Raw genomic sequence first — 18,257 nt, forward strand, 5'->3', positions numbered from 1 at the left:
CTGGTATGGAACTCCTGGGCTCACACAATTCTCTGGCCTCAGCCTCCCAAGTGGCTGGGACCATAGGTGTGCGCCTCCATATACAGACTGGAGAACACTACTCTTGACTTAAGACCAGAATTTCCCATAAGCCTGATTGAATTGTATTCCTCCAAATTCCTGTGTTGAAATCCTAACCCCCAGCATCTCAGAATGTGGCCTTATCTGGAAATAGGACTGTCACAAATGTAATTAGTTAAGATGAGACTACTAGGACGGGACCCAGCCTAAAGGGCTAATATCCTTATTGGAAAGGGGACACGTGGATGCAGACATGCACAGAAGGCAGGCGATGTGATGATATCCAAGGAGAACACGCCACCTATAAGCCAAGCAAAGGGGCCTGAAGAGATCTTTCCCTCGCGACCCTTAGAAGGGACCAAGCATGCTGACACCTTGATCTCAGACTCCAGCCTCCAGTGCTGTGGGATGTCAGTTTCTGTTGTTTAAGCCCCAGTTTGTGAAGCTTTCCTCTAGCAGCCCCAGGGAACCAATACAGTTCTTCCAGAGAGGAACCTTCAGGGAGTGCCACAAGGAGGTGGCCCTGGTGTCCACAGGGGAACTCAGCTCAGGGGAGTCTCTGGAGGACCCCATGCCTTCTGCTCCAAGCAGTCAGCTCTCTGAGCCTGCTGAACCCAGAGGGGATCTCAGAGTATCCAGGGCGGGGTGAGACACCTCGTATGACTAGGGTTGGGGCAGCAGCGTGGCACAGAAGTCAGAGTCTCAAACTCCACAGCCAGGCACCAGGGTTCCAGCTGCCTCCCCTACCTGCAGCTCTGTGGCTCAGGCAGGCCTCACTACGCTTGTTTCCACGAGTGCAGAAATGGAAATGACAACAGCAGCACCTTCCTCATAGAGCTGGTGCAAGCAGGACATTAAGACACACAAAAGGCCAAATCCTCTGGATTAGAGGATTACCTGGCAAATAACAAGTGAGCGGTTGGAGTTAGCCAACTTTTTGCTATCATTAAGTAATAATAATAAAATTATTAATAGCATTATTCTGGGATATGGGATCTATTAGTTTTCATCAAAATCTTGAAAGGCCCTGGGATAGGATAGAATGACATTGCTGACAAATGGATGGATCCCATATTTTTAGGAAAGCCCCATATGTACCATTTCCCTCAGCTTTTGATAGAAAGTAAATGGCAAAGAGTTCCAGGCATTTCCCAGCAGCACCTGGAGGGCGGCTCTTCTGTGCTGCCTGTGACATCGGAAGCAGTCAGCTTCAGCTGTCACTGGGCTGGGAAACACAATGGTTAGAAAGCCAGTGCCCTCCATTTGAAAGTGAGCTGAGGAAGTTCCTAAGGGTATGGTCAAAGTTATCTTTCAAAAACAACCGTGGTACACTCCGGCACAACAACAAAAGAGTAACTGAGGCCCACTGTTTTCTACATCCTGTAATAAGATCACAAAACTTTTAGACTGGAAAATGTTAAAAGGATTTATAACCAAAGGCTCACCTTCCTGGGGTATCATCAACAGTTACATGATTTATGCCAAGATAAGCAAATTCATTCACTCTGAACACCTGCTGGTTGCAGCAAGCATGGGGCTCAGAGCTGAAGACACAAAGGTGCAGAGCCCCTAGAAAATGCTCACAGGTTCACATGTAACATACAATTCGAGGGCATCATAGATCCCCGCAAAGCATGCATTCCAGGTTGGAGGACTCCCGGAACTGCAGTGTTACACAAGGCACAGCACACACCAAGTGGTAATGGTGACTCAACTTGATAGACCTGTATAAGGCTTAAAAGGTGACTATCAAGGATAAACAGCATCTCGGGCAGCTAAGGTGGGACACCTGTGCATCCAAGGTGGGGAAGGGCATGGTAGGCACAACAGGTAACACAAACCCCATTCAGGGTGTCCCACAGCATGGCTGCTCCTATGGGCTGCGGGACACCCAGGACAGGAGAAAACACTCTATTCAGGAGATGATTTAGAAGACAGAAGAATGTCAAAGGTAATAAAGCCACAGGGTACATTCACAGAGAGTGCACACAAGAAGATGAGGCTATAGAACCAGAAACATCGACAATTAAAGGCTGAGCAGAGGAAGAAGACGCAGAAGTCTGGAGTGCAGAAGACTGAGATGGAAAGACCTGAGAGGGAGAGGATGGGTTGTCAGGCTAAACAAGGTGAAAGGGGTCAAGTACAGTGGCTCATGCCTGTAATCTCAGCACTATGGGAGGCCAAGGTGGGAGGATTGCTTGAGCCTAGGGGTTAAGACCACCGGCCTAAGCAGCATAGTGAGATCTCATTTCTACAAATTAAAAAATTAGCTAGGTGTGATGGTGCACACCTGTAGTCCCAGCTGCTCAGGAGGCTGACGTGGGAAGATCACTTGATGCCAGAAGGTCGAGGCTGCAGTGAACCATGATCTTAACACTGCACTCGGCCCTGGGCAACAGAGCGACACCCTGTCTCTAAAATTAAACAAGGCAGAATGAACATGCACTCATCTGTGTTCCAAAGCACACTAAAATTAACCAAAGTAATATGGAGGCTTACACCCACAAAAACAAAGAAAGTGGAAGGAGTAATATGTTTTAGGAGAGAGGGAAAGAAGGCGGAGACATGGAAGTGATTCGGCAGAGACACTCAAGCCCAAGTGTCCCCAGAGATCTCCCCCACTCATTCTCAGAAAGACTCAGGAAGTGGTAGGAACATGGCAGGCCACTGAAAACAAAGGGACGGGTTGAAATTCTTTTCAAGAACAATTAGATCCCCAGGTTGCAATCCCTGCTCCTGCTCCTTGCAGAAGACAGGAAGTGGGCTCTAAGTGGAAGCTGAGCTAGGAGAGCCCTGGAGGCAACCAGCAGATTGAGGAGGCAAGAGGGAGGGGGAGGAGGGCCAGGCTGAAAGCAGGCACTGAGGGGGACTCTCCACCTGGATCCCCTTCCCCAGACCACCTCCCGGAAGACCGGCTATTGGGCTTCAGCCCCTGTACCTGCTGGGCCAGAGCTCAGAGGCACCTGCTCTGGAGAGACTGAAGACTCTAGGGAAAATCCCACAGATGTGCTGGTAACTGGAGGCCCCCAACAAAGGAGCGCAGCCTGGCAGCCACAGCCAGCCTGCCCTGCAGACTCAGCCTTTCTGTGCCCTCTTCTTCAGCATACACAGGCAGTCCAGGGCTGCTAGACGTTTGAGGAAAGCCTCCAAACGGACATATACCCTGATGCAGTGTGGGTGCGGCCGTCTGTCCCCACTAACACTCATGCTGAAATCTGTCAAGTCAGTCTGAGGAGCAACTAATTCAAATGACAGGGAAAGGATGGAGGATTCCAGGAGGGCTCCAAGGTAAAAATGGAATTGGTCACTGCTGTGGACTGAATTGTATCCCCACCAAAATGCATGTTAAAAAAATGTTTTTAAAGAACAAAAACAAAACAAAAGAAGCTGTGTATGGTGGTGTGCACCGGTAATCTTGGATCTTACCAGCCACCAGGTACTTGGGAGGCTGACAGGGGAGGATCGGTTGAGTTCGAGACCAGCCTGGGCCACATAGTGAGACTGACCATCTTAACAAACAAAGGTATGTTGAAATCCTAACCCCACCATGTGACTGTACTACAGATCTGGCCTTCAAGGGTAAAGGAGATCATAAGGGAGCAGCCATAAGGGAGCAGCCCTTGTCCTCATAAAAGAGAAAGAGACACCAAAGATTTGTTTTTCTCCTCCTCCTCTTTTCGTGCTCCACAGTAAGAACACAGCCATCTGCAAGCCAGGAAGAGACCCCCCGCCCAGAACCAGCACCCTGCCAGAATCTGGATCTTCAACTTTCCAGCCTCCAGAATGGTGAGAAAATAAATTCCTGTTAAGTCACCCAGTCTACGGTATTTTACTATGGCAGTCCTGGCCAACTAAGACAGGAGTTATCTGTATGGAAAATCATATTGAGAGGCCACTGGATGATGTGGGAGGAACTGGCATAGGTATATTAAAAACTAAACTAACTTTAAAAACGCAATTATTAACTCTAGAAAAACAGAATATTAAGACATATTATTCAAGACAAAATTATGTTCAAAACATAATCATAACACACTGGTTCACTCAGCAGAGACTAAAACTTAGAATTATATTTGCAGGATGGGGAAAGGGAGGGAAAAGAGTTGGTAAGAAAGCCGTCTCATCTACCGTAATAGGTAGGCACCAATGACTTTCTCAGACCACAGAGCTATGTTTAAGACTTTAGGCTGGGCACGGTGGCTCATGCCTGCAATCCTAGCACTTTGGGAGGCCGAAGCGGGCGGATCACAAGGTCAGGAGACTGAGACCATCCTGGCTAACACGGTGAAACCCCGTCTGTATTAAAACTACAAAAAATTAGCCGGGTGTGGCGGCGGGCACCTGTAGTCCCAGCAACTCGGGAGGCTGAGGCAGGAGAATGGCGTGAACCTGGGAGGCGGAGCTTGCAGTGAGCCGAGATCGTCCCACTGCATTCCAGCCTGGGCGTCACAGCGAGACTCCGTCTCAAAAAAAAAAAAAAAAAAAAAAAAAAGACTTTAATAGAGGAAGTGACTACTACTCAGAAAGATAAACTGAGAGACTACTCTGCCCAACTTCAAACTATGAAAATCTCTGGATGGGCAAACAGGAAAAGCTAGCACGGCTGCCGTTAAGTTGTCCTTTTCAGTATCTCTCACTGTTCACACTCACAGTGCCAGTTGGACTCTCAAATATCCCAATCTTGCCAGCCTCCAAAACCCGGTACAGCTCTGCCATGAAGTCTTCCTGGATGGAATAGGGCGTGAAGGGAAAAGGAAAATGGATGGCACCAACCTTCTGTGTTTCATTAGCCATGGACCTAGGAAAAATAAATACAACATTAGGGAGCTCTCTCATGGTCCAGGAAGAAGTGGCTTGAAATCTGGAGCATTATTTAAGAGCAGTCTCCACACTTGTTACCAAATTTCTCCTTGAGTTGTACATTTTTCTGGGAAGCAGAGACCATGTTCTCTCCATCCTTCGCAGGTCATGAGGCCATACCAGAATCACGCACTCCATCTAGCGGCATTTAACGGCTGTAGCAGAATGCAGACCAGGAAAGCCCCTAAACCCAATCTCCCCTGCATTTCACCGTGGCTCCGATACCTTTCTAATGCCTCTACAAAAGGCTTAGAGCTCTCTTCTCAAAGACCAGCACCCCTAAGATCAAGGGTATTGCTTATAATGACTTTTGCAGCTTTCTTCTCCCACGCCTCTGAAATGCACATTCACAAGCCGAAGCTACTTCACTTTATCCCGTTGTGAAGTCCTGGAAAATCATGACGCACAGGCAGAGGACCATAAGCACAGCTTGTTTGGATAGCGCAAGTTAACATACACGTCCTTTTTTTTTTTTTTTTTTTTTCCCGAGACAGAGTCTCACTCTGTCGCCCAGGCTGGAGTGCAGTGGCGCGATCTCGGCTCACTGCAAGCTCTGCCTCCTGGGTTCACACCATTCTCCTGCCTCAGCCTTCCGAGTAGCTGGGACTACAGGCGCCCGCCACCACAGCTGGCTAATTTTTTTTTTTTTTTGGTAGAGACGGGGTTTCACCGTGTTAGCCAGGATGGTCTCGATCTCCTGACCTCGTGATCCGCCCGCCTCGGCCTCCCGAACTGCTGGGATTACAGGCATGAGCCACCGCACCCGGCCTACATGTCCTTATCTTACAAGTATCTTTAGTTTGCTTCTTAGTTCATCCTGGCCTCCATTTCCAGCACCAACTAGAGCCGCCACCTAACTTTTCTGGCCTCAAGACCTATGAGCTTTCTGTTTGGCTCCAGACAGGAGAGCTCTCTTCACAGCCATGGACCTCTGGCTGAAACAGCTTCCCAGTACTGAGACCAGGCATTTTTCTTTCCTTGCTAGGCTAAGGTCTAAGAAAAACTCTGCTCCACGTTGACGTCATCTTTTTTCTCCTCTTCTGAACCTAATTATCTCTGAGACAGTGATTCAAGAAAGAAAGGAGAGGTAAACGCTATCTGGAGGCCTGACTCTTCCATCCTGGTTCCCACACCTCTCTCTTTGGAACTCACTTCTCCAAGTTCTTTGCCAGGTCTGTCTCTTCTAAGCACAAACGTTAGTAAGTCCCAAACCCATTTTACTAATATTAGTAGATCGAGAGCCCATCTTTATAACTTTGGCCTCAATAAGACTAGTGATAGTGTCACTCTATTTACGAGGGGAAAGGTAGTTGCCACGATGCTCTTCGGTTTAGGGGCAATTAAAATGACTACAGATTGGTGGCAGTTTATGGATTTGCACAAGAAGAGAGAACTCACAGAACTAGCATTATTTTACCCTCTGTCTTTACAGAGGTGTATTTGGCTGTTTTGTTAGCCATTCCGGGGATAAGAAAAAATGAAAAAAGAAAAACATGACTACAGAGGTAGAGGAATTATTACAAGAAGGGTAATTAAAAAACATGATTTACAATTCAATCCTGAGAGAGAGGTATGTACTGAAAAAGCTTTAACACATGAAGGAAAGGGGAAGAAAGGTACCTAACAAATTTTTGAGTACCTCCTATGTGTTAAACACTCTACAGTGGTCTTTTGCTTTTATTATCTCATTTAATCTGTACAACACTATAAGGATACAGCTACTGGATACTGATGCTTACAGAAATTAAATAAGTCACAGCTAAAAAGTGGAAAACCAGGGATTCGAATCCAGGTCCAAATGACTGTGCTTTAGTGAAGCTCATCCGGTTGCAAGAGATATCCAGCATAAGTGAAGGGAGGTTCACAAACTGAGAGTAAGAATTGAAACTATCTGGGAAAGCCAAAAACAGAAGCAGACTAGAGCTGCAAGGCAGCTCGGACTTCAAGACAGCTCCAGGAACGTCACCAGCAAACACACACCCACGGGGTTCACTCTCCTGCTCAGCCAGGTGCCGGATACAGCCACAATCTCACTCCCTCAGCGCACTCGGTTTCTGCTTATCCCGAACTTTCGCTTACACGTGGCCTCATCAGCTCCTGGACCTTTCAGCTTCAGCTCCCACTGCCAAGTAAAAAGTCTTCATGTCTCCTCGTTCTGAATCCCAAGACAAAAAGCTGACCAGCAGCTCCTCTCAAGACAGAGCACTGCTCAGCCTGAGACTGGTCAGGCTCCCAGCCTCATCTACTCAGCTCGGGCCTTGCACTTGCTGCTCCCCTTGGCCTGGAGAAGGAGTCCTCCTCAATATCCAGGCTTTGGCTCACCTCCTCAGAGAAGCCTCTCCAGCTGTCTGGCCGCTGGACAGTGGTCAAACACCACCCCCACTCCTCACCCCCTAGCTTGCTCTAAGTCACTTTTTAAAAATCACATTACTCTGTATTTAATTTATTCATAGCTCTTAGCACCATCTGAACCTATTTATTCTTCCTCACTGGAATATACGTTCCATAAATAGAGGAACCTTGTCTGTCTTGCTCTTCTCTGGCTCCAGGACTCAGAACTAGGTGCTTCAACACCTCATAGGCATTCAACAAAAATCTGATGAACGAATGAGTAGCCAGCCAGACATCGGGGCTGTAAGTAAAGGTTTCTCTTCCGAGGCTGGGTAACGGAGGTCCCATGACTTGAATACCTATTAGTTAAATGGCCAGTTCTTTAATGGTTTCAAACCGTTTTCAGATAACCCCACAAAAACCTTGTGTGGTATTTTTACAAGCTCTATTTTATAGAGAAAGAAACTGAGACTCAGTAACCTTATATGACTTGCCCAAGGTCACTCAGCAAGTGCTTGAACTCAGGATTTGAACCACATGTGCCAGACCCCCAAGCCACCTGAAACTTTCTATCTCCTCACTTTTCCTCCCACCAGGATAAGTGGGATAAAAAAGACAGACTTGGTTACCAAACTCTAGAATAACACTAAACAATACAGAAGAAACGTAAGTATTATTTCACTTCCCCATCAGTGGTAATTATGGATCTCATTATTCCAGAAGCAGCACAGGCTAAATCATAGAGGTTTAGATAAATCTGAGTATAACGGATTCACTAAACCCTATTAAAAACATTTGCAGTGACTTGTTCAGCCCTCTTCAGGTTGGCTGTGTGGAGGACAACCATTACCTCCCAGTGCCAAGGCACACACCAGGACAGCAAAGCTCACGCTCATAAAACGAGGTTAGAGTTGTGAAAGCACTTCAGGAACATATTAGTTCTTAACGTGTTCATTTTCTTCAGTCCCCAATTATCACTCATTACTGAGTACAGACTATTGTTGTGGGCTCAGTTATGTCCTCCCCACATTGATCTTGGACATCCCAAGCCTCTGGGACTGTGAGAAAACACATTTCTGTGTCTAAGCCACCCAGTTTATGGTATTTTGTCATGGCAGCCGGGGCTGACCAAGACAACTATGTGGCAGGTACTATCTACCGTATGGCCCTAAAATGTTTTAACTTCACACACCTGGAAAGCACCACAGTCCCAAGAGAAAAGCTTTTCCGCACTGCTGTTAAGCCAGGGCCACACACTGCAGTGCTGCGGTGCTCCACCAGCTGGAGGATGGCCTGGCCCATAATACCCGCATTCCCACCTTGCTCTGGCCCTGTGTCCCCTCCAACGTGCATCCTGAGCTCGCACCCTGTGTGGAACCCAACCAGCTGCTTATCAGCATTTAAGTCCATTTTTTATGACACTTCCGTCAACAATCTGGTCAACTGCACTCATCCCTGGCCTCCGTACTGTACCCTGCTCCGCCTCGATTCCCGCCCTGGGGGAAGCTGGACTCATGCAGCTAACTTTATCGGCTCTGGGCTCTGATTGCCAAGTTTAGGATCCCAGCTGTATCCTTGCTAAAGTTAGCATCGCTGGGGCTCAGTTTCTGTAAGAGACAGGTGGGTTACAAGCGCTTACTCACTGTTGCAGTGTCTTATCTACGTAAGATAATCCATGAAAAGCTCAACACAGCTGGGCCAAATCTAAGACCCAGACACGCGGCTGCTGTTAATGCCCACTCCTGCGCACCGCCCAGTTCCACCGCAAGCACAACCTTCCTAGGCCTACCCGTCCCCACACAGGGGTTCCCGCTTGTCAATCACGCTGGCCCGGCCCTCCACTTCCGGAATGTTTTCCCGCTCCGGACGGGCCACCCACCTTTGCAAGCAGGGGTCCGGCGCCGGAACAGACGCCCAGTTTGCGATTTCACCAGTCGGCCCTTCCTCGTCCCGCTGCTCCTCGTCCTAAGGAGCTCTGCTGCCACACAGCACTGCGCTCACCTTCTTCGCCGGCAGAATTGCTACGCTGAAAGCCAGGCCCCGGGAATCAGGGCAAACGCCACTCAGTTTGAAACTGGCGGATCCCCTCAGTGAAAGGCTGCCGGAACAACCCCCGCCGCTGCGCATGCGCACTCCGGGACGCGCGCGAACACGCAGCAGCCAGAATCTACAAGGGCGTGGTTTGCGCACGCGGGAACTGGGATCTCAACCCCAGGGCTAGGTGCCTCCTCCCGTTGCTTTCCGCCAGCTGCGGGGTGTGAGATTAATCCCCGCCGATTAGCGCCAGGTGTACTAAGCGCTGGATGGTTCCCTGACCAGATGAAACATCAGCCGATGTTCTAATGCCCGTGCCCTGGGCGCTGTCTCCGAGGGGGAAAACCTGTTTTCTGACCCCGGCTCTAGTCGGCCTCTGGAGGTCTGCAGCTGGGTTATTTTACCTCTGAAACGGACGACACCTGCCGCGCACACCCCAGCGGCTCCTCCACACGGAGAGATGGTGTCAGTCAAAGGCCGTCTAGATGACGAGTTTATGAAATTGTTCCTGGCCCGTGCCGGGCACGACCTTGCAGAGAGCCCAGAAGATGAAACCCCAGCCCTGCCAGGAGCTCACCTGCTAATTAGGAGGACAACGAATCACCTCACCTCCCTAGACTTTGCTTCTCCTTTATTCAGTGAGGGATTGGACTAGCTGGTCCTTAAGGACTTTTCAGAAAGTCTGGTTCTGGGAGATGACCAATGGGATCATCTTATGCTATAAGCTTTCCTGGAATGACAGGTAATTGGTGCGCCTTCCCAGCAGGGTCAGGGAGAGTTGCTGGGACTTGAAAGAAAGGCTTTCGGGGAGAGGAGCCAGTGTTACAAACTATCGAAAAGCTTGGAGGTGGAAAATTTACAAGAGGTGATTCCAGGGTCAGCTTTTTTGTCACCTGCTTCCGACTTCGGCAGTTTGGAGAGGGCGAGTAAGTAATACCCTTCAGGGTCTATGGGATGTGGCCCAGCAAAATCCTTAGAGGATCTTTGAAGTCTTAGTTTTAAGTTTAGAATTAATGGGCAGAGTACTTAAATAGCCATTTCTCCAAAGATGTATACGAATGGCCCACAGGCCCATAAAAATGTTGCATTCCACCCTATGTTTTTGCATAAAAAAGGTTTTAAAATAACTGTTGTCTGGTAAATTGACACCTCTGGAATAGAAAGTATACTAGGTTTTTTACCCTACTGCTTCAAACCCCATCCTACACACACACACACACTCCTAGGGTGTGAATCATCCAGTTTAAGAAGCACCCTTGGAGAAACAAAGTTGATAGTGTGTCCAGTAATTGATGGGTTCTTGGTCTCACTAACGCAAGACTGAAGCTGCAGACCCTCGCGGTGTTACTTTTTAAAGGCGGTGTGTCTGGAGTTTGTTCCCTCAGATGTTCCGATGGGTTCGGAGTTTTTTCCTTCTGGTGGGTTTGTGGTCTTGCTGGCTCAGGAGTGAAGCTGCAGACCTTCGCCTGAGTGTTACAGCTTTTAAGACGGCATGTACTGGAGTTGCTCGTTCACCCCGGTGTGTTCGTGCTCTGCACTAGCTTCAGGAGTGAAGCTACAGACATTTGCAGTGAGTGTTACAGCTCGTAAAGGCAGTGCAGACCTAAAAAACAAAAAGAACAAAGCTCCCATACTGTGGTAAGAGAACCCCAGTGAGTTACCGCTGCTGGCTTAGGGCAGCCTGTGTTTATTCTCTTCTCTGGCCCCACCCACATCCTGCTGATTGGTCCATTTTACAGAGAGCTCATTGGTCTGTTTTACAGAGCTGATTGATCCGTTTTGACAGGGTGCTGATTGGTGCGTTTATAATCCCTGAGCTAGACACAAAAGTTCTCCAGGTCACCACTAGATTAGCTAGATACAGAGTGTCGATTGGTGTATTTACAAACCGTGAGCTAGACACAGAGTGCTGATTGGTGCATTTACAAACTTTGAGCTAGATACAGAGTGCCGATTGGTGCATTCACAATCCCTTAGCTAGACAAAGGTTCTCCAAGTCCCCACCAGATTAACTAGATACAGAGTGCCCATTGGTTCATTCACAAACCCTGAGCTAGACACAGGGTGCTGATTGGTGTGTTTACAAACCTTGAGCTAGATACAGAGTGCCGATTGGTGTATTTACAATCCCTCAGCTAGACATAAAGGTTCTCCAAGTCCCCACTAGACTTAGGAACTCAGCTGGCTTCACCAAGTGGATGCGGCAGGGGGCAGCAGGTGGAGCTGCCTGCCAATCCCGCGCTGTGCACCGGCACTCCTCAGCCCTTTGGGGGTTGATGGGACTGGGCACCGTGGATTAGGGGGCGGCGCTCGTCGGGGAGGCTCCGGCCGCATAGGAGCCCATGACTGGGGCGCCGGCGGGCGGCTCAGTTATGGCGGGCTGCTCAGTCATGGTGGGCTGCAGGTCCCGAGCCCTGCCCCGCGGGGAGGCAGCTAAGGCCCGGCGAGAAATGGAGCACGGCAGCTGCAGGCCCAGGTACTAAACCCCTCACTGCCCGGGGCTGGCGGGCCGGCCGCTCCGAGTGCGGGGCCCGCCGAGCCCACGCCCACCGGGAACTCGCGCTGGCCCGCAAGCGCCGAGCACAGCCCCGGTTCCCGCCTGCGCCTCTCCCTCCACACCTCCCTGCAAGCTGAGGGAGCTGGCTCCGGCCTTGGCCAGCCCAGAAAGGGGCTCCTACAGTGCAGCTGCGGGCTGAGGGGCTCCTCAAGCGCGGCCAGAGTGGGTGCCAAGGCCGAGGAGGCGCCAAGAGCGAGCCAGGGCTGCGAGGGCTGCCAGCAGGCTGTCACCTCTCAATAGGACGTGAAGGTCGGTCGGGGTCTGGTTGTAGAAGGCTTTAAACAACAAGCTAATAAATTTATACTTCACACTGTAGACAAGTTGCAAGTCACTGAAACATTTTTAAACAGAGGAGTGGATTTGCAAATGCAGTGTCTTGGAAATATTAAGCCGGAAGCAGTGTGAAGGATGGTTTGGTGGGGAGAGACCAGAAGCAAGCAGCCAAGTTGGGTTGTGCAGTAAACCAGGCAGTGCAGTAGAGGCTTGGACCTCAAGAGTGACAATAGACATGGAGAGGACAAAGGCCGTACCCACCAGGCTGTAAATCTGCATTGTGTCCCTCCATCCTCCCCTCGCTTCTGCCCTGGAGGCCTATATTTAGAGAGCTGTACTCCTAACGTGAGGCCCTGGGCTTTGTCTCAAAGGTAAAGGCAAAAGTTCCTTATGTGGACTACCTCTGCATTTGTTATTAAACAGCCTTAGATGATGCCATTAATTGAATGAACTCAGAGGCCTTCTTGATAAACTCTCAAAACTCAGGGCTTAGGAAGAAAAGTGCTTGTACTAATGTAGAAATATTTTCTATAACCGGACAGTGAGAGCTATAGAAACCCATTATGCATTCTTCTTTGCCTTCACTGCTAGTGATCTCAGGGCTAAATATTGTACATTGTTTTAGTTTTCTTCGGCAAGCGTTTTTTAATTTTGTTGTTGTTGTTCTCATTCCTTCTTACTAATTTTAAGTGCATATTCTAATAAAGTCTGACTGCCTGGCGGGCAGATCACGAGGTCTGGAGATCGAGACCATCCTGGCTAACACGGTGAAACCCCGTCTCTACTAAAAATACAAAAAAAAAAAAAAAATAGCCGGGCGTGGTGGTGGGCGCCTGTAGTCCCAGCTACTTGGGAGGCTGAGGCAGGAGAATGGCGTGAACCTGGGAGGCGGAGCTTGCAGTGAGCCGAGATCACGGCACTGCACTCCAGCCTGGGCGACAGAGTGAGACTCCGTCTCAAAAAAAAAAAAAAAAAAAAAAAGTCTGACTGCCTGGATCCAGATATTCCCCACTCCACCATTCAACTGGCTGGATGACCTTGGCCTATGACTTAAGCCTTCTGAGTCTCTGCTTTTCTCACGAATAAAATAAAGATAATAATAGGACCTATGTTCTAGAATTCTTATGAGATAAATGAGATAATCCTGGTAACATAAAGGGCTTAACATCTTACATGTCATTGTGGAAGCTTAACAAATGGTAGCTATTACTGATATGAATTGGGTTTGGTTTCAGCGTTCCTCTGCTTTTATTATAAATTTCCTTAGATCCTCTTCTAGAAGGAGAGCATGTAGGAGGTACAAGTTTGTTTTCAACAAGCAATTCTCTCGGGAACTAAGAGTGAGAACTGAGTCACTTCTGCCATAAGGGCAGCAAGCCTTTCATGAGGGATGTACCCCCATGGTCCAAACATTGCCCACCAGACGCCACCTCCAACACTGGAAATCAGATTTCAACATGAGACTTAGGCCAAACAAACCACATCCAAACTGGAACACCTAGGTAGTGGGAAAGGCTCATGAAGTGTGCCTGTGCTATAAGAGAAAACATTATTAGAGAATAGATTGTTCTGTCCCCAAAACCCTATATGCCTCACTCTGGAACAGCGCAAGATGCACCCTAACAATATTTACTTCTCTGAACCCCAGTTTCTTGGATTATTATGCCTATCTTGATATATTACTTTAGCTCATTAAGCCACACCGTAGTGGGGGTGGGACATGGTGTTTCTTCACATAATGTACTTAGTCAAACTAAATTTTCAGTGGTGTTTGAAAATGGGGGGACTAGAACTCAGGAAGGTGGTAAAAGCTGGATATATGGATTTGATCACCCCTGGGAAACAACAACAACAACAAAAAACATCTAAACTAAAGCTGTGGAGGTAGTAAGATTACTGAAAGGAAAAGTTTCCAAAAAGAAGGAGGTATCCACATATAAAAGAATGAAGTAGGATCCTTGTCTTATACAATATATCCAAATTAACTTGATGGATTTTCTAAAGTTAAAATGAAGTTAAAATTAAAAATTAAAGTTAAAAGCTATAAAACTATAAAACTGGTAGAAGAAAACAGGGGAAAAGCTTTATGACATTGCATTTGGCAATGATTCCTTGGCTATGACACCAAAAAGCACAGGCAACAAAAAAATTGATGATGAGTTGAGGGATTTGTAAAATAACATAAAAATAGATGAATTGGACAACAACAAAAGTTACAACTTCTGTGCATTGAAGGACAGGATCAACAGAGTGAAAAGGCAACCTACAGAATGGCAGCAAGTATTTGTAAATCATCTATCTGATAAGGGGTTAATAACCAGAATATATAAAGAACTTCTATATCTCAGCAACATGAAAACAATCTGATTAAAAAAATGGGCAAAATAGATATTTCTCCAAAAAAGATGTGGAAATGGCCCACAGGCACACGAAAAGATGCTCGACATCCCAGTCACTGGGAAAATGCAACTCAAAGCCACGATGAGGTACCACTGCAATCCACTGGGATGGCTACTATTACACACACACACACACACACACACACACACACACACACAGCCAGGCACAGTGGCTTATACTTGCAATTCCAGCACTTTGGGAAGCTGAAGCGAGAGGATAACTTGAGGGCAGGTGTTCAAGACCATCCTGTGTAACATAGTGAGACCAGATCTCTGCAAAAAATTTAAAAAAAATTAGGGGGGAATCGTGGCACACACCTGTAGTCCCAGCTACCCAAGAGGCTGAGGTAGGAGGATTGTGTGAGCCCAGGAGTTCAAGGCTGTAGTGAGCTATAATTGCACCACTGCACTCCAGCCTGGGTGACAGAGCAAGACCCTGTCTCAAAAAAAAAAAAAAAAAGAAAGAAAAAACCTCAACCCAAAAGGAGCAAAACAAAAAATAAATGATGGCAAGGATATAGAGAAATTAGAACTTTTGTACATGGCTGGTGGGAATGTAAAATGGTGTAGCCGCTATGAAAAAAAATTAAAAATAGAATTACCATATGATCCAACAATTTCACGTCTGGGTTTGTAAACAACAGAAGTAAAAGCAGTGTCTTGAAGACATTTTTGCACACCTGTGTTTATAACAGCATTATTCGCAACAGCCAAAAGGTAGAAGCAACCCAAGTGTCTATTGACAGATGAGTGGATAAAGTGTGGTATATACATACAATGGAATATGATTCAGTCTTGGAAGGAAGTTCTGACACATGCTACGACATGGATGAGCCCTGAGGCTATTATTTGTATTAGGGTTCTCCAGAGAAACAACCAGCAGGGTGTGTGTGTGTGTGTGTGTGTGTGTGTGTGTGTGTGTGTCTACACAGAGCGAAAAAGAGGCTTAAAGAATTAGCTCATGCAGTTGTGGAGGACTGGTGAGTGAAAATCTGATTGTATTGGCTGGCAGGCTGGAGACCTAGGGAAGAGTTATGGTTCAAGGCCAAAGGCAGTCTGCTGGCACAACTCCTTGTTCAGGGGAAGTCAGTCTTCGCTCTAGTAAGGTCTTCACCTAATTGGATGAGGTCCACCCACATTACGGAGGGTAATCTGCTTTACTTAGAGTCCATTGATTTAAATGTTAATCTCATCCAAAAAACACCTTCACAGAAACACCCAGAATAATGTTGGCCAAATGTATGGGTACGGTGGCTCAGCCAAGTTGACACATAAAATTAACCATCACATTAGACTCAGTGAAAAAGCCAGTCAAAAGACAAATACTGTATTATTCTACTTACATGAGGTTGCTAGAGTAGTCAGATTCATAGAGACAGAAAGTAGAAGAGTGATTGTCAGGGGCTGGGGGAAGGGCAAATAGGGAGTTGTTTTACGGGTGTAAGAATTTCAGTTTTGCAAGAGGAAAAGTTCTGGAGACTGGTCGCACAACAATGCGAATATGTTCAACATGAATGAAGTGTACATTTGAACAGGGTTAAGGTACATTTTATTACGTATATTTTATTGAAAGTTTTTGAAAAAAAATGAGGAACAGAGAATGACCTTTAAGAAATGTCCATATTTGAAGATGGGAAAGGAAGATGAGAGAATGATGAATCAGTGAAATAGAAGGCAGTTTACAGCTATCTGAGCCAAAGGACAAAATGATCAACACTGAAATATAGTACAGTCAAGGTGAACACTAATTAGAAAAAAGTCTCCTGGGTGTGATCATTCAAAGGGCAACTGCACTGAGTTGAGTGTTAATACATTAGTTTGAACAAAACCACTTTGCACGGTGAAGATGACTCTAGGTGATGCGGTTAAAGGAGGAAACCTGGAGGGGCGGAGAGAAACAGGAGAGGAATGGACTTGAGGGTGGAAGGAAAGGAGACCATGCAAAGGAAGACCCTGGAGATACAGATAATGTGAGAGGGCCACTTTTGCCTCTGCCTTTGACATTTCCTCCTGCCGGGTAGCCTGACTTGGTCAAGATTCTAAAAGTTATGAGATAAGGGGCCCCATAAATCAGACTAAGCTGGGGCAGCTGCCCTAAGAAATGTGCAGCTAGGGACTGGTGGCAAGAAACAGACCATGGCAGGTTTGGAGAGATCCTCAAGGAGTCTAAGCCTGAAGTAAATTGCAGTGGAAGCCAAAATGTCAAAGACAAAGTACAAAGCTAGGCTGAAGACCAAGTGGACAAATGCCAATGCACAGTCACGGGCTGCATAACGATATTTCAGCCAACAACAGACTGCATATAGGAAGGTGGTTCCATAGATTATAACAGAGCTAAGCAATTTCTGTGACCTAGTGGCATAGTAACTATCATAACATGGTAGCACAACGCATGACTCACATGTTTGTGGTGGTCCTGGTATAAGCAAACCTGAGTTGCCAGTGTATAAGAGTATAGCTTGGAGAGTTACATACAGTACACAATACTTGATAATGATCATAAATGACTGTTACTGGTTTATGTGTTTACAATACTTTTATTGTTATTTTAGAGTGTACTCTTTCTAGTTTTGTTTTGTTTTTGAGACAGAGTCTCGCTCTGTTGCCCAGGCTGGACTGCAGCGGCATAATCATAGCTCACTAAAGTGTTGAACTGGGCTCATGCCATCCTCTCACCTCAGTCCCCCAAGTAGCTGGACAACAGATGCACACTATCACACCTAACTAATTTTTTTATCTTTACTTTTTGTAGAGACAGGTTCTTGCTCTGTTGTCTAAACTGGTCTTGAACTCCTGGCTATATGTGATCCTTCTACCTTGTCCTCCCAAAGTATGGGGATTACAGGTGTGAGCCACCATGCCCGGCCTCTGCTTTCCAAAAACGAAGCTGACTGAAAAGCAGATTCAGCCAAGATCCTTCAGGAAATATCCCAGAAGGAAGCATTGTTACCATAAGACGCGGCAGCTTCATACGTGTTACTGCCCCTGAAGACCTTCCAGTGGGACAACACGTGGAAGACAGTGATATTGATGATCCTGACCCTGTTTGGGCCTGAGCTAATGTGTGTGTTTATGTCTTAATTTTTAACAGAAAAGTTTAAAAATAAAAAAATTTTTTTAAATAGAAAAAAGCTTATAAAGAAAAGCTGTACAGTTGTGTTTTAAATTAAGCGTTATTACAAGAGTCAAAAAGTTAAAAAAATTAAAACGTTTATAAAGTGAAAGAGATACAGAAACCTAAGGTTAATTTACTGAAGAAAGAACAATATTTTAACAAATTTAGTGTAGCCTTAGTGTCCACTGTTTATAAAGTCCACAACAGCGTGCAGTAATGTCCTAGGCTTTCACCTGCACGCAACACACACTCCCTGACTCACCCAGAGCAACTTCCAGTCCTGCAAGCTCCATTCATACTAAGTGCCTGTGTGTGGAAAAACCACCTCCAATGTGTTTTTCTTCTGCTCTCACACCACAGCAACCATCAACATGGAAGACTTCTATGACCACATACAGGGGAATTTCTCCCCACACACCAAGCAAGCAAGCAGTTCTGGAGGGGACACCAGCTAGGTGTCCTCCAGTTCAGTTGTGACACCGCCTACCTGGAGATAGCATCAGATCCCACAGGTTGTAGGCTCAGTCTCCGAAGACTGTCCCCTCCTTCCCAAGGTAGCAAGTCCAGGTCTCTAGAACATCTGACCCACCAGCTTCAAGTTAGGGTTCCTATGACCTCTTTTTTTGTG

The 18,257-nt window shown here is 46.9% G+C and overlaps 1 protein-coding gene and 1 long non-coding RNA gene across 14 annotated transcripts in view; one reads left to right on the plus strand and one right to left on the minus strand.

Annotated features, from left to right (window-relative positions):
• Positions 1 to 10,944, minus strand: part of DDX11 (DEAD/H-box helicase 11) — a 32,522-nt gene extending 21,578 nt beyond the window's left edge. For 4 of the 13 annotated variants that reach the window (XM_063593103.1, XM_034936083.2, XM_063593106.1 and 1 more), the window contains exons 1-2: positions 8,895 to 9,044; positions 4,711 to 4,858 (exon numbers count right to left, since the gene is read on the minus strand). In XM_063593103.1, the coding sequence (XP_063449173.1) occupies positions 4,711 to 4,854 (144 nt within the window). In that variant the 5' untranslated portion in view covers positions 4,855 to 4,858; positions 8,895 to 9,044. Of the gene's footprint in view, positions 1 to 4,710; positions 4,859 to 8,890; positions 9,045 to 9,130 lie in introns of those variants that run through there. The other 9 variants (XM_063593109.1, XM_063593102.1, XM_063593105.1 and 6 more) reach the window with 7 other exon arrangements.
• LOC130540668 (uncharacterized) overlaps positions 9,920 to 18,257 on the plus strand; it is a 55,904-nt gene continuing 47,566 nt past the window's right edge. Inside the window, exon 1 of the long non-coding RNA XR_008954658.2 lies at positions 9,920 to 10,027. This is a non-coding gene — a long non-coding RNA (uncharacterized LOC130540668). The remainder of the gene's footprint in view (positions 10,028 to 18,257) is intronic.

This window comes from Pan paniscus, chromosome 10, assembly GCF_029289425.2.
Source record: "Pan paniscus chromosome 10, NHGRI_mPanPan1-v2.0_pri, whole genome shotgun sequence".
Classification (NCBI taxonomy): domain Eukaryota; kingdom Metazoa; phylum Chordata; class Mammalia; order Primates; family Hominidae; genus Pan; species Pan paniscus.